This window comes from Aedes aegypti, chromosome 2 (assembly GCF_002204515.2).
Source record: "Aedes aegypti strain LVP_AGWG chromosome 2, AaegL5.0 Primary Assembly, whole genome shotgun sequence".
NCBI classification, from domain to species: Eukaryota; Metazoa; Arthropoda; class Insecta; order Diptera; family Culicidae; genus Aedes; species Aedes aegypti.
Window position 1 is genome coordinate 179,712,942 of NC_035108.1, and position 24,822 is coordinate 179,737,763.

At 36.9% G+C, this 24,822-nt stretch overlaps 1 protein-coding gene across 1 annotated transcript in view; it reads left to right on the forward strand.

The window, feature by feature from the left end:
• Positions 1-24,822, forward strand: part of LOC5574566 (UDP-glucose 6-dehydrogenase) — a 50,836-nt gene extending 26,014 nt beyond the window's left edge. The window contains exons 3-5 of the mRNA XM_001661468.2: positions 22,668-22,956; positions 23,022-23,836; positions 24,115-24,822. Coding sequence (XP_001661518.1) covers positions 22,668-22,956; positions 23,022-23,836; positions 24,115-24,291 — 1,281 coding nt within the window. The 3' untranslated portion in view covers positions 24,292-24,822. The remainder of the gene's footprint in view (positions 1-22,667; positions 22,957-23,021; positions 23,837-24,114) is intronic.

Sequence of the window (24,822 nt, forward strand, 5' to 3'; positions counted from 1 at the left end):
AAAATTTCCTCAGTAATTCATTAAAAATATAAAACAGAAAAACATTTACCGGAAATTTTTATACCGAAATCGAAAAAATAGGGGAAAAATTATCGTCTGTATCATGAAAAATTTTCAAAAAAATATGTTTTGTTTCATCAATCCATACTCTAACTTTCGTCCATAGACGCCAAAGTGGTATATTTTACCGTTTAGGCGACAGAACTAAAAAACCGATGACCACCCGCACGCTTCCCATAGGAAAATGTGTTCCATTGTGGGCCTCATAACCGTGCGTTAATGGCGGCAGCAATTTACACTCATTGTAAGTGTAACGCAGTAAACCATCGTTCCCTTCCCAGCCAGAAGAAACAGTTTGTCAATTGGAGCACTCTCCATTGGTCTGTTGGGTGTTTTGTGTGCCCTTTATCAACAACGTTATCTAGTATTAAAGCTTACAGCCTCTACGGGAGCCGCACAGGAAGTTCTTGTAACAATCAATCATTATACTAACGTTTGAAGGATCAAATCTCAAGATCCACTTTCTTTGACAACTTCTCAATATATTCTAAATATGTTGTTTCGGCCAGGACGTCTTTCTTACGTTGTGTCTTTTACGATTCAACGTACGACAAATCAAACGACCGACTTTCACTTTAACTAATGTATTACCACTGAGAGGCAGCATGCCTACTTAGTGGGGAAACAAGAGAAACTACATTCTTACAAGTTAAATGGGTGCGCCTTATACAGGCGCACAATACGGTCAGACAAAATATACAATAATTATGCATTACGCGCGTTCGCTCCTCAATAAAGTTTAACGCGCTGTTGGGTTGGCGCCAACTGTAGAGGCTGCATGCTGACTGACAGTGTAATATTCCACAGCAGCCATCAATAGAACAATAGATAGCATCCCTGACTGATATTATATACATGCAAATACTATACTGGATTCTTCCAAGCAACAATCAGAATCTATATCAAACAGACACAAAACCGAAAATATATGCGCGTGCTTTTGATTCATTTGATAAATTAACCAAAATAAAAAAAAAACAAGTAAATTACAAATAGCACTTTAAAACATCCTTTCTGCTTGGCAACTACTTAATACTGAGGTTCAGTACCTATTACCTATACCATTACCAATATTATTTATTGTTAGCATCGTTTTCAGTTAAAGACTGTTAGTCTCAATAGTAAAGGTAACCAATAAAGGACATACATAACACCCAACAGATCAATGGAAAGTGCTCCGATTGTCGAAAAGCTTCTTATGACTGGAAAGGGAAGGATGGTTTACCGCGTTACACTAACAATGCGTGTAAATTACTGCATCCGTTAGCAAACGGTTATGAGGCTCACAATAGAACACATTTTCCTATGAGAAGCGTGCGAGTGATCATCGGTTTTTTTAGTTCTGTCGCCTAAATGGTAAAAGATACCACTTTGGCGTCTATGGACGAAAGTTAGAGTATGAATTGATGAAACAAAACATATTTTTTTTTGAAATTTTTTCATGATACAGACGATAGTTTTTCCCCTACTTTTTCGAAAATTTTCTCCATGGTGAAAAATTTTCCGGTAAATGTTTTTCGTTTTATATTTTTAATGGATTGCTGAGAAATTTCCTTTCAATTTCACTAAAAGACTTTTCTTCTACGACGTTCAAGAGATATGAATTTTTAAAGTTTGAGGTATATAGGAACATCGTGAAAATTCATCTAGAGTTTTCCGGGAAAAAAGGCCACTATATTTTTTTGAATTTCACTTTTGGTCATGTATCCATGAGCTCTACCTCTGGTGAAAATTTCATACAAATCGGAGAAGGTCCGGCCCAAATTGTCCGATAATAACAAAAAATCCCCTGTTTTCTAATACAGAACACCTAGAATTAAGAAATAAATGTATTTTTGTAATGATACTAATAAAAAAAATTCAACGATCATTTTGAATTTCTGTTAGGCAGATATGTACTGTGAATGTATATACCCGTAATGTTTCACATACTGTTTTATACTGAAATGTCGTCAAGATGCTTCCAAAGCTTTATTCATACAATTTGTTAGCATAGGCCACTCAAAAACGTCAGTGGCGTAAGTAATGTTTGTAGTAATCATTAATTCTTTCTTTGCACGACTTTATTCGACTATTTCTTTACGAGAAAAGTGTTTTAATAAAAAGTGCTTGAACAAACAATATTGCAAATGGGATAAATTTATCGAAAACGGTTTAATTGTTTTAGTTGTTTTTCGATAGTAAATTGATGATTTATCAATAGTTTTGTTGCTATTAAAACAGTAAGTTGACCATTGGATTGATCTAATGAGTATGGAATCATAATCTAGTACAGTGGGGGACCGAAATCCGCACAGGCTCAAAATCCGTACATTTCATACAAATAGTAGCAGCGATTTATAACAAATTTTCTGTGTACAGAAAAATAACACAGCGAAATAAGACTAACTTTTTCGCGTGTTTCAAATATCAATATGATGTCGATCTCAGAAATGCACCAGCAAGTCCCAATTTTTGCTACAGGTCGTCAATGTTGTAAAAAATATTGTTTTATTGATATCTAAATTTATTTAATTTATTGGTAATTCAATCTACCGAACATGCAAAAAAGGACTTGGACTAATGTATGACACGTAGTATGATGAAAATTGGCCGATTATATTTTGATTCATTCAAATTTTTGAACATGCTTGCCGCCTCCATAAATAATCCGTCATTTTTTTTATATGGTCAGATCAGGCTTTGGAAAATTTAACGATCGTTGACACACGAGCCATAATTTCATCCCACTTATTCGCCTACATTCATGCAACACCCATGACATTTACCGTTCGCGGAAGATAACGAGCCAGAACATAATCAAGACAGACACACACCACTCACTGTTTGGCGCCGATCACTGTGTGTCAACACTTGTAACATTCGCTGACCCACTCTCATTCTGATCATGAAACAGAGGCGAATATTTTACATTTTCTGCACTATGTTTGCAACCAAAGAGATGTTCAATGATCCAATAGATTATAATTAGGTTGTTAAAGGCTGCATTATCAATAAATATGTAAGTTATTACCAATGTTATGCAAAACATAAATCACCCGAACGACTCGATACTGTTGCAGTCTGTGAGAGTTGCTGCTCTCGAACGCTCTCGTGCCACGTACCAAACGAGAGAGTGAATATTTACATTCATAAGGCTCTCCGAATGCGATGTGCCACGAACTGCTATGGTTCGCGAACTGTAACACTCTCCGAATATGGTTCGATCGGCTTATTCTGATCGAAATCCAAACACTGGGTCAGATACAATACTTTTCCAAATCATCAGCCTTTTTAGTTACAAAAGTATTACAAATCTTGTTGATTGGTATATATCAGTACCTAAATACTTATTTCTGTAGTAAATTAAGCACACAATAGAGTATACAAGCTGGTAAACTTGCATGCAAATTTACTGATATCGATAATTAATGCGTTTTCAACAACCAATATCTCAAAAACCAGACGTGACATTTTTCAAGGCGATAATGGAATCTGCGATCCCAAATTAAATAAAAAAGCAGTATTTTTGTACTTGACATATAAACTTGTAGATTGGAGTACCTTGTACCTTTCAGTTCTGCCCTAAATGCTTATCTTTGACAGATACTCGTATTTCGACTACCACTTGCAGTCTTCTTCAGTGTCAATTACTCGTATCCATTCATACAAATAACTGACACTGAAGAAGACTGCAAGTGATAGTCGAAATACACGTATCTGTCAAAGATAAGCATTTAGCGTGGAATTGAAAGGTACAAGGTACTCCAATATACTTTTTAGTTTCTCTGTTAGGATTAGAGAAAGGATAAATTATTAGATAATTTAGATTAGATAAAAACTTGTGCTGCAATGTAATTGAGAAGAGTTTTTTAGAGAAATTACTGCAGGAAACTCTGAAAATTTTGAAGAAAACCTAGGTACATGGGTTTTATTATCTGGAAAGTTTGAAAAATAATAGAAAAATACCAAGCGGGTTACTGTCTCTTAGCACTGTCCTTCAGCAGAAAGGTTTGAAGTTTTGGATTATTGTTTGGAGTGATAGTAAAGAATACTGTTTTGTGAGAACGTTTATGCGAACCCCTAGCAATGTGCCGGAGTTTCTATATATGAGAACAAGTATGTGAATGTCATACTCTTCGGTGGTTTTGCTTTGTATTTCGTGCTGTTTGAGAACAGAAGTTAACATACAAGAAACAGCACGGGTGCAATGGAACCAACTTCCCTGTTCCGATACAAAAACACCGAAGTTGTAAGAAACGATATGTAATGTATTTGAAGGACTTAGTGTAAATAATAATAAAATTTTAGCTTTATAGCATGTGGCAGTGCAAACAACAATGTTCTATTAATGCCCTGCTGAAAGATCGGTGCCCTTCGTTGCTGTTTTAATAGAATACTATAGACGAAGTTCCCAGCAAAAATATCTATAAAGATATTTCTAGAAGAATCAATAAAGGAATTCCTCCTAGTGTTGAAATCCTAGGTGTATCCAAAGTAGAATTGATTGCGCTTCGTAAAGCCCGAGCATGCGGTTTTGTTGTTCGTGCCGCCAGAGTGGAAGATTTTTTTGTTTCGTTTTCGCTACCACTGAGAGTTATAGCATTCTTACTATGCATAATTACATCACATTTGTTTTTCGAAAAGATTACTTTTTTATTGGTGATCCACTTACCCCACCACAGTAGGGCAAGTGAATCATGTGGTGCAAATGTCCAAGTGCCTCATACTCAATACATACACGCAACATTCAGAAGACAAATCAAGAAATTTTCGATTGATGAAAAGTTTCGACAGGGTCTGAAATCAAACCCACCATCCATAAGACAATACCCCTAAACGATTGACGCTGCTAGCCGAACTGTTATGAATCTCATAAATTTCTATTGAAATTGATTGTCATCATGTGAATTTCCACGAGTACTTTTAAATCTGCGCTGAAATGTGATGATCGTGCTTGAAAATTCTCCACTGTCTCCACGACTCTGCAACATTATTATAGCTAAGGTTTCGTCTCAGAGGAGGAGCCTCATGTCAATAATTATTTCATAAAAATATTTATGCTTATGTAACGTTAACCCAAATATCATTGCTATTACCAATCACCCATATTAATTCTACAAAATCATATAAAAGAAGTTCCATTCAATTGATCAGTAGAGTTTGCTGGCAAAGCAGAAAATTTTTCACTGCGAAACAAAACACCTGTGGTTGCTATGCCACTATGAGCGATCAGGTGGCCAATAATCGAAAAAATGACTTGTTCGGATCGGTTTTTATTGTACATCATTTCATAGTAAGGGCCCATTCACAAATTTCATAACGCTAAAGGGGGTAGGTGGGTGCCATCGTAATGATACGGATCATACAAAATTCATAAAATATTCATACAAAAAGTGTTACCAAGTAGCATGCGTGGGTTTCCTTTACAAATATAGTTGTTCTCGCACAATGGACTTCTTCTCCTTGGCATTAACCTCCACTAGGACAAAGCCGGCTTCTCAGCTTAGTGTTCTTATGAGCACATCCACAGTTTTTAACAGAGAGCTTTTTTGCCTAAGTTGCCATTTTCGCTTTAGTATATCGTGTGGCTCTATGCCCAGGGAAGTCAAGGAAATTTCTTTTATGAAAAGATCCTGGACCGACCGGGAATCGAACCCAGACACTTTCAGCATGTAGCCACGGACTCTAACCATTCGTCTAAGGAAGGCCCCGGCGCACAATGAACATAATGAGAATTATATGGCTTCTTAAAAAAACTACCGTCCATTATGCCAAACGGCTACCCCCATCCCCCACAGAAAAAAAATGCCTCGAACAGACTCGATACCTGTGACTAATAATTAACCCCGGGAAACTCTTTTAATATATGTGGTATTTTTTATAGACCAGAAATTGGTTCCATTGATAGCTACGAGAAGTTTTATACCCATATTGTCATGAGTGCATTTTTAAGTGCTTGTGGTCAACCCTAGCTCGATCCAGGGTAAAGTTCTATGCCACCCTGTATTAGCCAGAAATAAATCCCTGGATCAATTTACCTCAATTTGTTATGTACCTACATTGTCAGGCGTGCACTGATAAGTGCTTGAAGGCAGCCATACCATTTCGAGCAAAGTGTTCTGGAACATCAATTCCAGGATCAGGACATCAACTAGAAAAAAATTGATGATGAGATTTCCGGAAGCTCGATACACATATTTCCGGTAACTTGACGAAATTCATAATAAAAATCGTAACATGTCTAAAATGGAAACAGTCTCTGAATATATGTTGTGAAGAATAGCTTTACTAAATTCTACCCGGCAGACTTGTGTGGGTTGATCACACAGTGTGAATGTCTGAGAAAAGATGTTAAAATCCAGTGAAGATGAATATTTGTAGGGATTGTTTTGTAGGGTAATTCACCTATTGTTGAACGGCTAAAAATCTCACCCACAGTCCGTGTATTTCTTATGGCGCAAATACGTCCAGTTTGCCAAATAACTGGTAAAAACTCAATTTACAACCGTGTTTTTAGTTGAAAAACAAAATCAAACACGAATCTACAATATCAAATAGTTAAGAACACGTACAACAATTTCAAAAAAAAATTGTGTTTATTTTATGTTTTGACCCCAAATAGGTATACCTAAATGATTAAAAACCTTAATCTAAAAACGATTAGAGAAGAATGTTCTTGCTTAAGTTTGCCTAAACATTGTAGGGCGTAGCCAAAAGTGGAAAACCACTGTGCATTGATCGAATCTGAACTAGAGTAACCCAAGTAACAATGATAGCTGAATAACAGCTTATTTGGTAAAAATGCAGTTTATACAGCTTCTTTTTAGCTGAATAAACTGTTATCCAGCTACCAATCTTACCTGGGAAAATCTTGGTCATATTTGCAGAAAAGAGATTTATAACAGCAATAATTATATAATTTTACCGTTAATTTTATGTGTTGCTGATATATTAGGTAGCAATCATTTATTAAGTAACGCTAGAATTGGAAGCTTGAAACAAATGCGTTTCATATAAACACAAATAAAATTTTGTATTTGCCGTAGTGCTTGAGCCTACTTTTCCCATTCGAGCGTTAAGTAATTTGTGGACAGCCCCTTGAACATGTCAAAAGATTGAGTCTCAGTGGTATGAATTGCTATTTCAAATCACAAAAAATCTCAATATTTACACTCCAATTCACCTCATATGGAATGCTATACATATACTTACTTGTAAATTATTCTCTGTGAAACTTCAACATTGCTTGTTGACTTATCCTGGACCAGTTTTTGCGAGTCATCAATGAAACTTCTGATAAGTAGGCAAGTTCTTAGGCATTCCTTAAATATGCAACTCATCGATATTCCATAACCATGCCCCTCTTCAGCGTAAAAATTTAAATTTCTAGAGCGGCATAAAGTGCTATTTTATGCCCCACTTGTAAGCATAGAAATATACCGTTTTGGCTCAAATTCTGAAAATGACTTATTCCGAACAGTCCACATTTTTTAGCTATTTTTCAATGAAACTACTCAAATTTCTTCACAGGATGATCAATTCTTCTATGATTCAAGTCCTATACGTTTAATAGTTGAGAATACATCAATTCTTACATTTGAAATCTCCACTGTTTGGAATATGACTCATGTTCGGAATTTGAGACAAAACGGTATTTCGTTTTTATATTCTGAACACGCAAAAACTATCTGGAAATAAATACTTCACATTCAATTTTTCTTCACGTTTTTGAAACAATTTTCTAGTCTTTATTGTTCAGTTCTTGTGTGCATAGTTGTGTGTGACTTACATATTTATTGAAGATAATATAATGTAATCTTTTGAACCTTTCATGAATTTATTTCGCGAAATATGGAGAAGTTTAGCTAATTGGAAAATTCGCCTTGAAAAATCAACTACATTATAATTTTTAATGGATAGCAATCGAAATACCATGAACATCCGACAAAAGTTGCCTTACATCGTGCTTCAAGCTCAAGGCTCTAAACTGAATGCCGATGAAGATGATGATATAACTTACATCATAGTTTGAGTCCACGTACCACCAAACGACAAACAGCCAGCCATCGGATGGGGTCATTGCAACTTCTATTCCATCACTGCTCGTTGAGTAAACGCTATACTACCAGCACTCATACCCACGACAGTCGCTATGAACATCGTATGAATAGAAACAAAGCATCGGAAATAAAGTTGAATCGACCTTTCAAGCGGTAATTATGGTATCCACGGTCAAGGTCAAGGATTTGTAGGCCAACAAAGTAACGAGTCACTGTTTGGGCTGCTTATTTTGGCTTATTTATCGCCCAATACGAAATCAGTTTAATCGTGGATACTCACTTCTGTAATGAATACAACATAACTGCTATGTATTAGGGCGGTTCAAATTTTTAAAAGGATAAAAACTGCAATCTCCCATATCTTTCTTACCATTATTACGATAAAATTAGTGTTCTGTGAAATTTTTAACATTTACATGATTTACACACTTAGAACAAATCACCGAAGTCGGTAATAGATTTACCGAGATCTCAACAGCTGAACGATCGGTAACCGGTTCGGTAAATGAAAAGGTTACCGAAAGGTCCGTGATTTGGTATTGGTACATGTAAAAAAAATTACCGGTATCTGTAAAAAAATTACTTAACATTCGATAATCGTTTACCGAAAATCTGTAACTTCAGACCAGTGATTTTTTTCCCGGAAAGATGTTTTTATCGAGAAAAAATGAAGCTGTAACGTGGAATCTTGGTGCAGCCAGTGCTGCTAAGAAGCAGCGGGTAGGCTGCAGGCGGGCGTGAACATGAGCTGTAAATGATTTCAAATAGTATACGCAATATGACCTTAACATTTCACTTTATTTACCTTACCGTATAAAACCAACACCCACACTAAATCTTCAAAATAAATGTATTGCTAGAATGCTAGATAAAATTAAAATTCATACTCAACAGATCAAAAGTTTTGTTTTAACGCTTCGATTGGGCCAGATGATGACGCACTGTCAAAAGCTGGCCATTTACCAACACTTCAGTATGAATTACATATCGGTTTCCGTGATTTAGTTTACCGAACTCCTGAAGTCTGTTTAAGTGTGTAAGGGGCCTAAAGTACAACATAGGTTTATATGGAGAATGAAGAAATTTTGAAATATGTTGTCAATACTGAAATATAAAACTAATTTATCATCTTATAGCGAAAACTCATTCGGCGAACCATAATAAAAGAAGTTCCTGAAGAAACAAATCTTTTTTACTGTTTGAAATTTTTGCAGAAGTTTGTATAATCCCATATGAAGTTGAAAAATAGCAAACAAATTCATGAATATCTCTCATCCCACCCGTCGGATTGAATTGTTCTTTTGAGCTACTCCCTTATTATGGTTTGACGAATGAGTTTCACTATGAGATGATAAATTTGCTCCTAAATTTCAGTACTAACGTGTTCGAACCACATTTCAAAATTTTTTCATTGTGATTTCTTATAAGCCTACATTGTTTTCAAATCACCACAGGAAATGCTGAATGTTTTAGGAAACACTATTTTTATCTTAAGAATAGTAAGAAAGATGTGGAAGATTGGATTTTCAAACTTTGTTTTGTATTTTGGACCGCCCGAATGTACGTTGATATGATACGTTGCAGCTAATAAACAAACGAACTGCGCTCGTGCGTTTGCATACACAATGATCTACTATCGGTTGTTCAAAAGTTTTGTCTTCAAAGCTGAAAATATAAACAACATTACGAGACACAAAAGTTATTGCACTTGAATGTGCACTCATGTCTCATACCAAGTCAACGAACAAAGTACAAACGTTCGATTTCGGTTCGGATGAAACATTGCTCTTGGTCCGATATGTAAAAATCATAACACAGTAAAGGCCCGTCTGGATCAGCGAAACCTCCAGATTTTCCCGCAAGATGTTGATGTTGGAATCTGCCGTCATTATTCCGTCGATTTTCACGAGGTTTCCTACTCCACTCCATGAAAAACACCCCCAGACCATCACATTTCCTCCTCCATGCTTCACCGTTCCTTGGATGTGGCGCTCTGCACCACACACGAGCCCGCCGCTTTCGGTTAAACAGCTAGAGCTTCAGGAGCGCTACATACAAGGAACGGTGACGCATGGAGGTGTGATGTGATGAAATGTGATGGTCTGGGGGTGTTTTTTTATGGAGTGGAGTAGGGAGCCTCGTGAAAATCGATGGAATAATGACGGCAGATTCCTACATCAACATCTTGCGGGAAAATCTGGAGGTTTCGCTGATGCAGACGGGCCTTGAAAAGAAATTCAACGAAGAACAACGACCCGAAGCATACTGCCAAGAAGACCAAGTCTTTCTTCCGGTCTTGTCGGATTAAACCGCTGGAATGGCCTCCACAAAGCCCAGACCTCAACCCCATCGAAAATTTGTAGGCGATTCTCGATGCCAGGGTTGACAAAACTGGTGTTACCAACAAAAATAATTATTTTGAAGCCTTGGAGCGCGCCTGGGAAGAACTAGAACTACAACACCTACAAAACCTGGTGAAGCGCCTCCAGCAAGTCCTAAAGGCCAAAGGAGAACACATTAACTATTAAATTGCTTTTTATTTTTCTTAAATCTTCTCTTCTGGGGTCAACAAGGAAGTGGGCACTTTATTTTGTCACTATGTTTTTTTTTCAATACAAATTGATTTTCTTTTTCTTTGAGTAAAATTCTTTTTTTACATACAAAGGTATCGACCGTGATAATTTTAATTTGAATTTGTTTATCGGCATATCGGTCTATTTTGCTCGAAGTAAGAGGGAGCATGGAGAAGAAAGCCGTAAGGGAACGGCGAGAGAAATTGGATTAGATGCTGAAGAGGGCATACCATATGAAACAGTATTACTTGAAACTTCCTTGTGGCTAACGTCCCCTATGGGAACGGCTTGGGTGTGTTTTGAGAATGACACTACCAAGACAGCCTGTCAGGTTTGATTTGCGAGAGGTTCTTCTCACGCTAAGGACGTCTGTCCTGTGAAAGAAGATACCAGAAAGTTTGAATGCGCCAATTGCAAGGGCCCTCATAAAGCTAACTTTTGGGAATGTCCTTCACGCAAGAGAGTCGTTGAGGCTCGTGCCAGGCAGATGAAGGATAATATCCGTTACGATAACGGTCGTTTCAGGAATTTGCCTGGTAGAGTATCGAACAATGCTCATTTTTCAGTTAACGATCGCTTGATTAGGAATCATACCCACCAGGAAGATCATAATCATGCTCATTCACAAACTAATTTTAATCCGTCGGGTAGCCGTTCAAATCTTTCAATTTCGAATATGTCTACCCACGGAAAGTCGTTTGCTGATATCGTAGCAGGTAATTTGAGCTCCTCCCCTTTTCGTACTATGAGTACCCATTCTACTTGTTTTTAAACAAATCGAAAAAACCTTACCGCCACAGGTAATTCCTACTTCGCTTCTTCGTCTACCGAAAATTCCAATGGGAAATCATCAGATGTACCCACTTCAAGTGATATGTCTGCCTCTGATTTTAATTTTCTAACTGAACAATTGAATCTTATGATTGATGCAATGTTCAAAGCCACCACTATGACTGAAGCAGTCCAAGTAGGTGTAAAATTTACTAATCACAGTGTCAAGTTTACTAAATCAAATTTACTAATCAAGTGTTATTGGATTACGTTTTTTTAATGGATCTAAATAATAATTTAAATATTTTAAATTGGAATGCTCGTTCTTTGAATGGTAAAGAGGACGAGCTGTTCAATTTTCTTACAGCTAATAACGTGCATATAGCAGTTATTACCGAAACTTATTTAAAACCTGTATCCAAACTAAAAAAAGATCCTAACATTTTTGTTTATCGTAATGATCGACTTGATGGGGCATGTGGGGGAGTTGCAATCATCATTCATAGGCGTATAAAACATCAACTTTTTTTTTATTAGAGACACTTTACACCGTTTGGTGTATTCGTGTCTGAAAGTTCAAAAATATAACATTATGAGATACATCGCTATCGCTATCACTTCTTCCTTGATCGAGTTTGATACACTTTCCATTCAGTGTCAACTTTCTGGCTACCCTGGATACACGATCGCTTCGGTACATTGTCTTCTCTTGTGTCACTATTTGTCTCGGTTGACAACCGTCTCTTCCCGGTCGATTCGATTGTTTCACTCGCATGCATATCGCCGCTGTTGCTGTTACCGTCGTCGTCGTTGTTGCTCTCGTCCCCGTCGTCATCGTCAGTCTCACTTGAGTCATCGGCAGAATGAACCGATGGAGCGTCGCAGTTATTGTTTTTGATTGTGTTCTCTTTGCCAGATGTAGATGGTACTTGAGAATTCGATTTTGGTGTTGTGCCTGATGGTGTGCGTTGCTGTTGATTCGTATCGGCTTTCGGGAAGCTAATATAGCTGCGGTGCCCGTCCACGGCAACGTATGACGGCAAGGGTTTTTCTATCTTCATTCGCAAAACTTTAACACCGTTCGAGACCCCAAAAACATCAACTGTTTTCGTCATTTGAAACTAAAGTTTTTGAAACTTTAGGTGTGTTTCTGCTGAAACACAGCTTGGTAAATATACTTTCATAGCTGCCTATTTGCCTTTTCAATGCTCTGGACAGCAAGTTAATTTGCTCCAAACTGACTTGCGAAAATTGACTCGCAATAAGTCAAATTTTTTTGTCATTGGTGATTTTAATGCCAAACATCGGTCATGGAATAATTCTCAAAGTAATTCCAACGGCAGAATTTTATTTGATGAATGCTCTTCAGGATATTTCTCAATTCAATACCCTGATAGCCCTACATGTTTTTCCTCTTCTAGAAATCCATCTACGATTGACTTGGTCTTAACCGACTCTAGTCATCTTTGTAGCCAATTAGTTATTCATGCTGATTTTGATTCTGATCATGTCCCTGTTACATTTAAAATATCCCAAGAAGCGATTCTAAATCCTATCAGCTCCACTTTCAATTATTTACGAGCCGACTGGAATATATATGAAACGTATGTTGACTCTAATCATGATGTTAACATTTCTTTAGAAACTAAACTTGATATTGACAATGCTCTTGAAACTTTAACTAATTCCATTGTTGATGCCAGAAGCATTGCAATTCCAAAATGTGAAGAAAAATTTCAATCCGTGATTATAGACGATGATCTTAAACTCTTGATCCTGAGGAGAACGTGAGGAGAAGGCAATTTCAACGCACTCGTTATCCTGCTATGAAAATTATATGGCAGGATTTGCAGAAAGAAATCAAGAAACGTTTTGCAGATTTAAGAAACAAAAATTTTGAAAATAAAATTTCTCAATTGGACCCTGTCTCTAAGCCCTTTTGGAAATTATCTAAAATCTTGAAAAAACCTCAGAAGCCAATACCGGCATTGAAAGAGGAAAACAAATTATTACTAACTAATTGCGAAAAAGCTCGAAAACTTGCTATGTAGTTTGAAAGTGCGCACAATTTAGGCCTTACTAGTCCAATTGAAAATCAAGTTACTCAGGACATCGAAAATATTCTCAATCAAAAGAACGTTTTCGAAAATGCCTGGGAGACTGATTTGGAAGAAATGAGAACTATTATTAACCTTCCAGTTGTCACGCGATTTGCCACCGTCAGAACCACCACGCTACTGTTGTGCACGGAACGCGAGGTTTTTTCAACAGTGTTGTACAAAATACAACAGCGCGACGACTGAAGTGTTAAAAAAATCAAAAATATGAAAGCTGTCGATGATGGAATTTTCTACATCCTCATCAAGAAACATCCAGAAAGTAGCTTATCATTTTTAGTTGATATATTCAACAAATGTTTTCAATTAGCATATTTTCCTGACAAATGGAAAAATGCTAAGGTTGTTTCAATTTTAAAACCAGACAAAAATCCTGCAGAAGCTTCTAGCTATCGTCCAATCAGTTTGCTTTCCTCCATCAGTAAACTTTTTGAAAAGGTTATTTTGAACAGAATGATGGCCCACATCAACGAAAATTCAATTTTTGCCAATGAACAGTTCGGATTCCGCCATGGACATTCGACCACTCATCAACTCTTACGTGTAACAAATTTGATCCGTTCCAACAAATCTGAAGGCTATTCTACTGGTCTTGCTCTTCTAGACATAGAAAAAGCATTCGACAGTGTTAGGCATGAAGGTTTGATCGTAAAATTGAATAACTTTAATTTTCCAATTCAAAGTTATCTGTCAAATCGTACACTTCAGGTTAATTATCAGAACTCCAGATCTGAAAGACTTCCTGTAAAAGCTGGTGTTCCTCAAGGCAGCATTTTGGGACCAATATTATACAATATTTTCACATCTGACTTACCTGAGTTACCTCAGGGATGTCAAAAATCCTTGTTTGTGGATGACACAGGCCTCTCCGCCAAAGGACGAAGCCTGCGTGTCATCTGTAATCGATTGCAAAAAAGTTTGGATATTTTTTCTTCATACTTGCAAAAATGGAAGATTTCTCCTAATGCTTCCAAAACTCAACTAATAATATTCCCACATAAACCGAAAGCTCTTTATTTGAAACCTTCAAGTAGACATGTTGTCACGCTGAGAGGGGTTCCAATAAATTGGTCAGATGAAGTTAAGTATCTAGGGCTCATGCTAGATAAGAATTTAACTTTCAAAAATCACAAAATCACATGTTGTATGCTGTACCAATATGGACAAGCTGTTGTAATACCAGGAAGAAAGCTCTGCAGAGAATTCAAAAAAAAAAAAAAATTGAAAATGATTCTGAGGCTTCCTCCCTGGTATAGTACCAATGAGTTACATAGAATATCCAATGTTGAAACATTGGAACAAATGTCAAATAAAATAATCAATAATTTCAGGAAAAAATCGTTCCAATCTTCTATTGCCACGATTAATTAACGTTATATGTTTAGGTTAAGTTAGGTTAAGTATATTGAAAACGTATTTTTTTTTCTCTTATAAGCAGGTGAAATCAACTCACCTGTAAAAAATCTGAACTGCTACGGCAAATGAAATGTAATATGTTGTTAACAAAATGTTAATAAAATCTTAGATTTGTTTTACCAAATAAGGATGATAGTGTTGCCTAATAACACAGAACACCTAGATATAAGAAATAATGAATGTAGTGTTTAAAATGATACTAATAAAGAAATTGAAAAAAAAATCATCTTTTACTATGGATTTCTGTGTCGATATCGAGATACGGAATATCGAGCGGGGGAGAGTTGACTGTACATAAGCAAATGATCTGAAATTTTAAGGAAAATGATTTTTTCTATTATGATTCCAGGAAATTTGAGTTTTTTTAGAATATCGGCACATAATTTTAAAGCCATTCAATAAACACTAAACGAATTTGTCTATTTGCATCGTAAAACGGTGTATAATCTGGGGTGACAAATAATGGTAGGGGAATTAGGGGCATAATGGACACGTTAAGCAAATGTTCGTTTTAAGACCACTAAATGGCAATGTTTTTAATTTACCCCAGGCTAGTTTTCAAGTTTGATGTTAGTACGACGTGCCACATTCATTCATAGTGATAAAAATCATATCATATGTCAGAAAAGCGAGATAGAAAATTGGGTCGAAAACAAGGCTGGTAAAAAGGTATCGGGGCGAAATGAACACCTGCATGAAATTTAATTATTCCAATATATTCAATGACTGTCAATCATTCCGATATGCAAAAGGGCTCTCCCTCAATCATAATAGCTAAAAAGAACCTTTTTGGGTTCGTTACTTTGCTCAAAAGTTAGATTCTTCCACGGTCTTGCTTATATGCCAATTTGAAACTGAGAAAAATTTTAAATCAAATTTTGAAGAACAATTGAAGCAAAAAATAAACTTGTATACCGTCAAACATTTCAAATGCATTACAGATTTCATGCAGTGAATGAACTTTTGATGAAATATGCGTATTATCAGATATTGAGAGGGTGTCCATTTCGCCCCGTATGTTCATTATGCCCCTAATCCCCCTACTATGGCGAATACCAGTGCATTTACCCTACAGCTGAATTTTACAAAAAATATCCGAATAACTATAAAGTGTGTTTTTACAAATTCGAAATTCAGACAAACGAAGGTTGGTTTCACTCTTCAATACTATTAACTTTGGCACCGTAGCATGATATCATTTCACTGTTCCAGATTTTGGATTTCTCGCTTTGTTTCGGTCGTGCCTGGAATGGGCAATTAACCACCAGCCTATCGGGCACACGCTCAAAAAAGAGTTCTGGAAAACGTGAATTGTCAAAAATACACCGTGAACTTACATGAACGTTCGCGGAACTAGGCAACGCGTTCACATAAACATGATCTAGTTCACGGTGTATTTTTGCTTGTTGACGAGTTCACGTCTGCGAGAACGGTTTTTTTTCTGTGCAAACAGGGTCTACACCAGTGATTCTAAGGCTCATTTTTCAACCGCCTGTATTTGTGATCGTAGATAGTTCTTCACATAGACCGGTGTGCTATTCATGACAATTTTAGGGGTAGTATAGCCTCCTGGTGAAAAAAAATGTACGAAGTGTACGATACGTTCGTTGGTGACCACGGGTCTACGTCTATTTACAGAGATCATGAGAAATTTACGTTACACATAATATAATGTAGGGCCTTCCTTAGCCGAGTGTTTAAAGTCCGCGGCACGGTGTACTATATTTAAGAAGGTGATATATTCCGAAAACTGACAGCTACTTGACGACGTCATTCCTATCCACCTCGAACAAATTTTCGAAAAAATTGATCTAGTGGTCCGGATGGTATATGGTACGATAGGAGTGACGTCACATGTTTTCAACCAAACTTGATGTTTACATCAGTGAAGAGCCTGCCTTGTTAATTTTTTATGCCGTGGTCCGCGGTACAAAGCAAAGCCATGCTGAAGATGTCTAGGTTCGATTACCGGTCGGTCCAGAATCTTTTCGTAATGGCAATTTCCTTGACTTCTCTGAGCATAGTGTATAGTCGTACCTGTCACATGATATACGAATGCGAAAATGGCGAATTTGGCAAAGAAAGCTCTCAGTTAATAACTGTGGAATTGCTCATAAGAACACTAAGCTGAAAAGCAGGCTCTGTCCCATTGAAGACGTTAATACCAAGAAAAAGAAGATGGGATAATGTAAATTTCATTTGCTACACAGAAAAAAATATTTAATTTTCAATGTGATGTAAACTGAAGTCTACTGTAAAAATAAATCAAATTCGTGTGTTGTTACAGCATCATGTAAATTTGAATGAATATGCATTCCATTTTCAACCAAAAATGGTTGCATTTTACATGATCGTGTAAATTTGAAGTGAATTCAATTGAAAAATAATGGATTCGTCGTTTAAATTTAGGTTTATTTTGATGCTCCAAATATGTGCATGAAAATAAACTTAATTTTACAACATATTTTTAGCTGTGTAGCAAAGACGCAAAAGTAGTTATTTTTTGTGAAACTTTACTGTGCATGATAACATAGTACAGTCGTCATGTCGTATTGGAAATGTGAACTGAGTCACACGGTATCGTTTATGAAGGTCATCTAATTATTTCTAAAACTTAACGCTTCGGTGACTCTAATATTGTGTTGTTTTCACACAACAGCCTACTGCAACTTAACGTTAGTCTAAAGCGACCATATAAGTCCCGCGAAACGACACTAGCAGATCTCGCAGTCCCGGGACACTAGCAGATCTCGTTCCCAATTAAACATTATTCGTGTTGGATGTGTATTCTACAAACATTTTAGGTCTAAATCATGATCTAATTGCTCAATTTAGTCAAACAATAAGATTTGACGCAGTAATATCATGTCGAAAATTGCGTCTGGTCTGGACGCTCTGGTCACCTTATGTTAGTCGTATTAAATTCACTGTCAACTGAGTACAGCAATCCACACACTCTTTTTTTTTGTTTCTGCTATCCATTTAGATTGCTTACTTGATTACATCCGAATAAGGTCAAAGATCTAATCAATCTAATACAATTACACAGTAACCATTTTTGTAAGGGAAAGGGAGTTGATTATTAGACTTTTGTAATAGAAGCTTGTTTCAACTATCCTGAAAACATTTTCAATGTTTAGAAAAAGGGTGGTAGCGCATGGTAGAATTGTTTCCATTAGATATTCTTTCAATGTTAATCTTGACGTTTTTTTTCGAGAATTACTGTAGCAATTTTTCATGTTTTTTTAAGGAAATATTTCGAATTACTTTTAAAGTTTTCCTCACATATTTCTTCAGAAATACCTAACAGAATTTATCTGGAAAATTTCACACGTAACCCTTGTAGAGTTTTTAATGAAGCTTTCCTATAGAAGTTCAAGGAACACTTCCGATTAAATCATCTTGAAATTCCTTAATGATTTCTTACATAACACGAGGAAATTGCTCGTCGATATATTGCCTTTTATTTTCTCTAAACTATTCAAAGGTTGGAATAAACAAAAACTTGTATATCTTTCCATATTTTTCTCCTTTTCTTATTATTTCGTTTCAGAGAGCGAGTAAAGGCGCTTAAGCCTAGGCTTAAGAGCCCGGATACAAGGAAGAAATACCTGTATCCCATCCCAAGAGACAAGACACGGGCCCATTGGAGTGTGTTAACCTTCTTAGCTTGGCTACTCCCAACAACTTCCTACACAAAATTCCCATTTCCCAACAATGAAACGGTTGGTACGGTTGTCCCCGTTTCTTCTGCCACCAAATTCAAAAAAATCCGTCATTCATGTTATTCATGAGTGAATAATCTGATTGCCGTTAATTTTTGAATTATCTTCAACTCCATTAGTTTGCACAGTGGGCCTGGCCATTTTAATATTTGTGTCATATCACTGATGATATGCTGCAAATATTAATACTGACAAGAAAATACCAGCAGAAACGCTGATATTTCCAGGATGCTTTTCATTATTGGCTGTGCTAGCACTAGAATAGAATAGAATAGAATAGAATAGAATAGAATAGAACACGAGGAAATTGCTCTCCGTAAATCCTTTCATTTCTTTTGACAAATATTCTTTCGACATAGATTAAAAATTTCATTATGACGTTTTTGTTTAGGAATCTCACTAATAACAACAATAAATAATTCCTTAAAGATAGTAATATATTTTAAGTATCCCAACAATGAATTCAACCAGGAATTCCTTTAAAGATGCAATATTAACTTGTTGTTGAAGGTATTCTACAAAAACTCCTGGGTAAATTTCTGAGAAGCCCTTAAAAAAACCTTAAAAAAAACATTTTGGAAAGTCTGAATTAATTGTTAATGAAATTTCTGGAAGTATGCTCAAATATTCCTAAGAAAAGCTTCTGAGGAAATTTATGTAAGCAGTTTGAAGGAGTTTGTAAACATGTTTTGGAGTTTTTTTCAATAAGACTTCAGAGGAATTGAAATTATGTCTAGAATACTGAAGTAGTTACCTACCTTACCTTGATACCTTGTTGGCTACAACGTAGCATCACGCTATTGGAGAGCTCTATTTATATCAGTCTTGGATAATAGTTGTCCAGTTGGCTCAAACGCTTCGGGTTTCCATTCCGTTTTCCACTGCGTCGCCGACCTCTACCTATTTTCCTGCTAAATATCATTTTCGCAATTCTTTTTTTCCGAGATTCGCACTAAGTCACTAGTCCACTGAAGTGTGCCGTATTTTACACTACATTTTTTTTATATTTATGGTGGAATTGTTAGAGTATGTTTAAGAAAAACACTTCACATCACTTTTGTAAAAGAAAAAAGAAAATACTGAAAATCACTAGTAAGGCGAGCAAATGCCTTTAAACTCTAATATGTAGCTTATCTTGACAGATGGGCCTATTTCGTCTGCGACTTACAGAGTTCTTCAGTGTCGAGTGCCCGACTTACATTTTGCAACCTACCAATATTCGCTTTTTTATGCACTTGATATGATATCTCGTGATTAGTGCATCTGCGCCACACCATTTTCTTGTGTCCCATCGAGTATTGTCCGTAGCTTTTTAACCACGAAAACATCGAAGGTTTTCCAGTCTGCCACTTTAAACGGCCACGTCATGCTCCTACCGGAAGTATCATGTTGTGGGGTCTATACCTGTTGCGTAATCCGTAAAAAGCTCAATTCGCAGCCGCAGCACGTCTGTTTCCTTCACGGGAATCGTCATTGTCACGTGTCACAAGTTTTCCAAGATACACAAATTCAAAAACTACCTCAGCATCAACACTACTAGTCCTACCTCTATATCTACCTGCAACCATGTACTTCGTTTCGATAGAATTAATCAGGTTGATCTTCGCTATCTTCTATTTCAGAGGCACGAAAGCCTCCTCCACTGACATATGAGTGATTTCAATGAGGTATCGTCCGCAAAGCCAAGGAGCATGTATAAAGGTGTAATGATAGTGCGTTTCTCTACTCGCCAGTTATCCTAATAGCACCCTCGAGTGCGATTTTGAACAGTAAATTCGGAAGTGCGTCTCTTTGCTTCTATCCGTCTGATGTCAACGAAGTCTAGAATTCGTACACTTGAGGTAGAGATGCATCGAAGCCAAACCTCGAACCTTAACTTCAAACTCTCAAGCGTAGTAGTTGCTGGAGTTAATTCTAAAAGAACTCAGAAAAGAAAACCTGAATGAACTCTTATAACTTTTCTCAAAAGGTATCTCTAGACGAACTTTCGGTTAAACCCTGAAATGCACCATTAAAAATTTCAAAAGAAATTCTTCAGACAAAATATTGGAGGAGGAATTCATGGCAGAATTTCATCAGGGATATTGTTTGGAGGATATCTCATCTAAGATTTGGATGCATTTTCGAAAGTGTTTTTGGAAAAAATCTTCACATAAAATATGAATTTAGAAAGGTTTGAAATAACTCCTATAGAAAAATCTGGTATAATGTAGTAGAAATACAGGAAGATATCATTTGCGAAATCTTAGAAGCATCATTTTCTCTACTTTGGTTAAATTTCTGGACAAACTCATGAAGTTACAAATAAAAGCAGTTTAGCTGATGTTATCATATTTGTGCGGGAAAGCTTATAAAAAAATTTATTGATTTTTCAAAGGCAAAAATTTTGATGGAATATCTTAAGAAATTTGTTCTAGAAGAGCTCAAGTTTCGGAAAGTATATCTGAATGAACTCCCAAAGAAATCTTTACAGGAATCCATAGATAAAAGTTTTTCAGGAGACCTGCAGAAATTCCGGATTCCAAATTTTCTATTAAGTCGCGTAGGTATTAGATTTCACTTTGTCCACTATAATAGAATTAGAAAGGTAGACGAAAGTCTTTTCATACAAAAGTTGGAAGGGAGGCGAGCATCTGGCTCGTGACTTCATTTTGTGCGGCCCACGAAGAATTTGAAGATTTGTCTCATATCTGGCTTATTGATAGTTCTACCAAGTTGAAGTTAGAGCATACTGAATTTCCATCAAACTTGACAAAAGTTGTAGGTCAAATTGCGCATGATTTTCACAAAATCATTGATATTAATTATATGTAAACTTCTGGGTTTATTCTACGAGTGGCGTGAGGTGAGGATAGTCGATGTCGTTTAGCGTTCTCGACTCGAGTGAAGTGAACCTCCATTTGATTTACACGGCGAGTCACTTCACTCGAGTCGAGAATTGTCACCTCGCTATACGACACCGACAATTCTCACCTCACGCCAGTCATAGAAAATAACCATCCATTTGATTTGCACGGCGAGTCACTTCACTCGAGTCGAAAATTGTCACCTCACGTCACTCGTAAAATAAACCCATTTAGCAGGATTCTCATGAGTGTTGGGTAGGATCCTAACAGAATATTTAACAGTATACTGGATAGAATAAACACTGAATATGTAACATAATCATGGACAGTATATTCATACAATGCTAATAGAATTCTAAGCAGAGTTTACGGGAAGTACTAGAAAGCAGTTTCAAAAATTCTGTACAGGATTATAAAACAAATATTGGGCAAGATGCTTACATAATGAAATCTACAATTTCATTTGACAGAATTTTGAGAAGTGTTTTGATAAAATTCAGTACAAGTTTCTCGAAAAACCCGGGCTAGATTACATATTCATTAGCACAGTTCTCACAAAATCTTCAAGATGATTTTTGTTCGATGTTATAAGAATTGATTTGTTAGTAGCTCGCCACCAAATTTTGTTGCTGAGATTTGGCCCGCGGTTCATTAAGGTTGGGCAGGTCTGGCAATATACAATAGAAGCGTTGTATTTGGCTGGGTATCTAATTCTTCCGAAAGAAGTTAAGAGAACCCCAGGATTATTAAGTTGTAATTGGATTCAGGTTAAATTCTGCATTCATGGGTCCTCTCGTGGCTTAGCGATAACGCTCCATGTCTAGTTAATTGGAAGTCGTGATTTCCATTCTCACCGAGAAGATCTATAAATTTTTTTTTGCAAATTACATTTGAATTTGTCCACTTAATTCTATTGCAAAGTAAATGTAATGTATAGATTTTCAATAGTTGTTAAAACTTCCAGTCGGCTGATTAGCCGCAACTACAATAAATCATAATTAATGTGTATAATGTGAAAGTTACAAATTTTGTTTTCTGACAGTTATCGTAAATTGATTTACGTAAATGTTTAGTGCTTTACTTTGTTAATAATCCATATTACCTTTTTATTTTCCAGCCGGGTCTAGACGAGGTCGTCAAAGAGTGCAGGAATCGCAATCTTTTCTTCTCCACCGACATTGAAACGGCCATTCAGGAAGCAGAGCTCATCTTCATCTCAGTCAACACTCCCACCAAAACTTACGGAAATGGAAAGGGTCGCGCGGCTGATCTCAAATTCGTCGAGGGATGCGCTCGAATGATCGCTGAACTGTCGCAGAACAGCAAAATTGTCGTCGAAAAGAGCACTGTGCCGGTACGAGCAGCGGAAAGCATTATGCACATATTGAAAGCCAACCACAAACCGGGTTAGTATCTGCTTAATTTGAGAAATTCACAGAAATTGAAACATAAATTTGATTTGTTTCCACAGGAGTCAAATATGATATTTTATCAAATCCTGAATTCCTAGCCGAAGGAACTGCCATCGAAGATTTGCTAAAACCCGATAGAGTACTGATTGGAGGGGAAGAAACTCCGGAGGGCAAGGCTGCGATCGAGAAGCTGTGCTGGGTTTATGAGCACTGGATTCCGAAGAAAAACATTCTTACCACTAACACGTGGAGTTCTGAATTGTCCAAGCTTGCTGCTAATGCATTCCTAGCACAAAGGATATCCTCCATAAACTCGCTATCGGCCGTTTGTGAAGCCACAGGAGCAGATGTCTCTGAAGTTGCACGAGCTGTTGGCTTGGATTCGAGAATTGGACCCAAATTTCTACAGGCATCCGTAGGATTCGGTGGCAGTTGTTTCCAGAAGGACATTCTCAACTTAGTATACATATGTGAGGGTTTGAATCTTCCGGAAGTTGCGGCATATTGGCAGCAAGTGATTGATATGAATGAGTATCAGAAAACCCGATTCTCACAGAAAATTATCGAATGCCTGTTTAACACCGTCACCGACAAGCGGATTTCAATTTTGGGATTCGCATTTAAGAAAAATACCGGCGACACTCGGGAAACTCCTGCCATCACAGTTTGTAAAACACTTCTCGACGAAGGTGCGCAGCTAAATATCTACGACCCAAAAGTAGAACCAGAACAAATCATTGCCGATCTGACGCATCCCAAGATAACAGACAGTCCCGAGCACGTGAAAAAGGTAGTTCAAATCTTCTCTGATCCATACGATGCAGTTCGTGGTACGCATGCTATCGTAGTGTGTACCGAATGGGACGAGTTCATTGTAAGTATTGCTATTTTCAACACCAATGGTTGAGTGAGTTTTGCTTAGCTGGGTTGGCTTCACTTGAAATTTGGCTTTAGGAAATGGAACTTTCTACCAACCATGTGTGTGTTTAACTGCAAAGTTCAATTGCTTTCTCAGAGGGCAATCACTACTAAATATTTTCTTGGAATAAAGGGTATGCTTGAAATCGATTCAGCGAAACAAACCACCAACCTATTGATTTATTCTCGTCTTTGTTACCTTTCTTTCACGTACAGAAATACATTTGCTTTCAGAATCTCAACTATGAGCGAATTTACCAATCGATGATGAAGCCGGCCTACATCTTCGATGGACGTAAAATCCTGTCACACGAAAAACTCCAACAGATTGGCTTCCACGTGCAAACCATTGGTAAGAAGCTGAATCGCAATATTCTCACCCGATCGTGGGGAAGCATTCCACAGCTGTAAGGACAATGAGAATGCATTCCGCTTCCGCTGGGACTAGGCAACCACTACGAACAAATACATCTCATCAACAGCAATACCTCTCTGTGGAGGTCCTGTGAAGGTAAACTCAAGGTATTATGAAACAGTGAATACGAATACTTGACTATTTAAAAGACCAAGCTAGAATTAGGATTTTGTGCGAACAAAGTATTATGGTAAATTCGAGTGTAACAATCGCAGAACACTTTCCAGTTTTCACTGTCTCTTATCAAATGAGCTGGTCCTGGAGGTTTGAATACCTTTCAATGTGTCCTAAGTTTAACACATACAAACTAGTATCCTTCATAGTCTAAGTCCCTTATGCACAATTTATGCTAAGAACATTGCTGCAATATCATGAAACACGTAACGTGTAAGCCTTTACTTTTCAAATGTATTGTTTGCCCTATTATACCTAAGTTAAAGTACGAAACTTTTCAGAAAAGTTGGTCTATGTTTCAGATTTTCTTTTTTTTTGCAGACATAAAATACTAAATTGATGCATAGATTTGA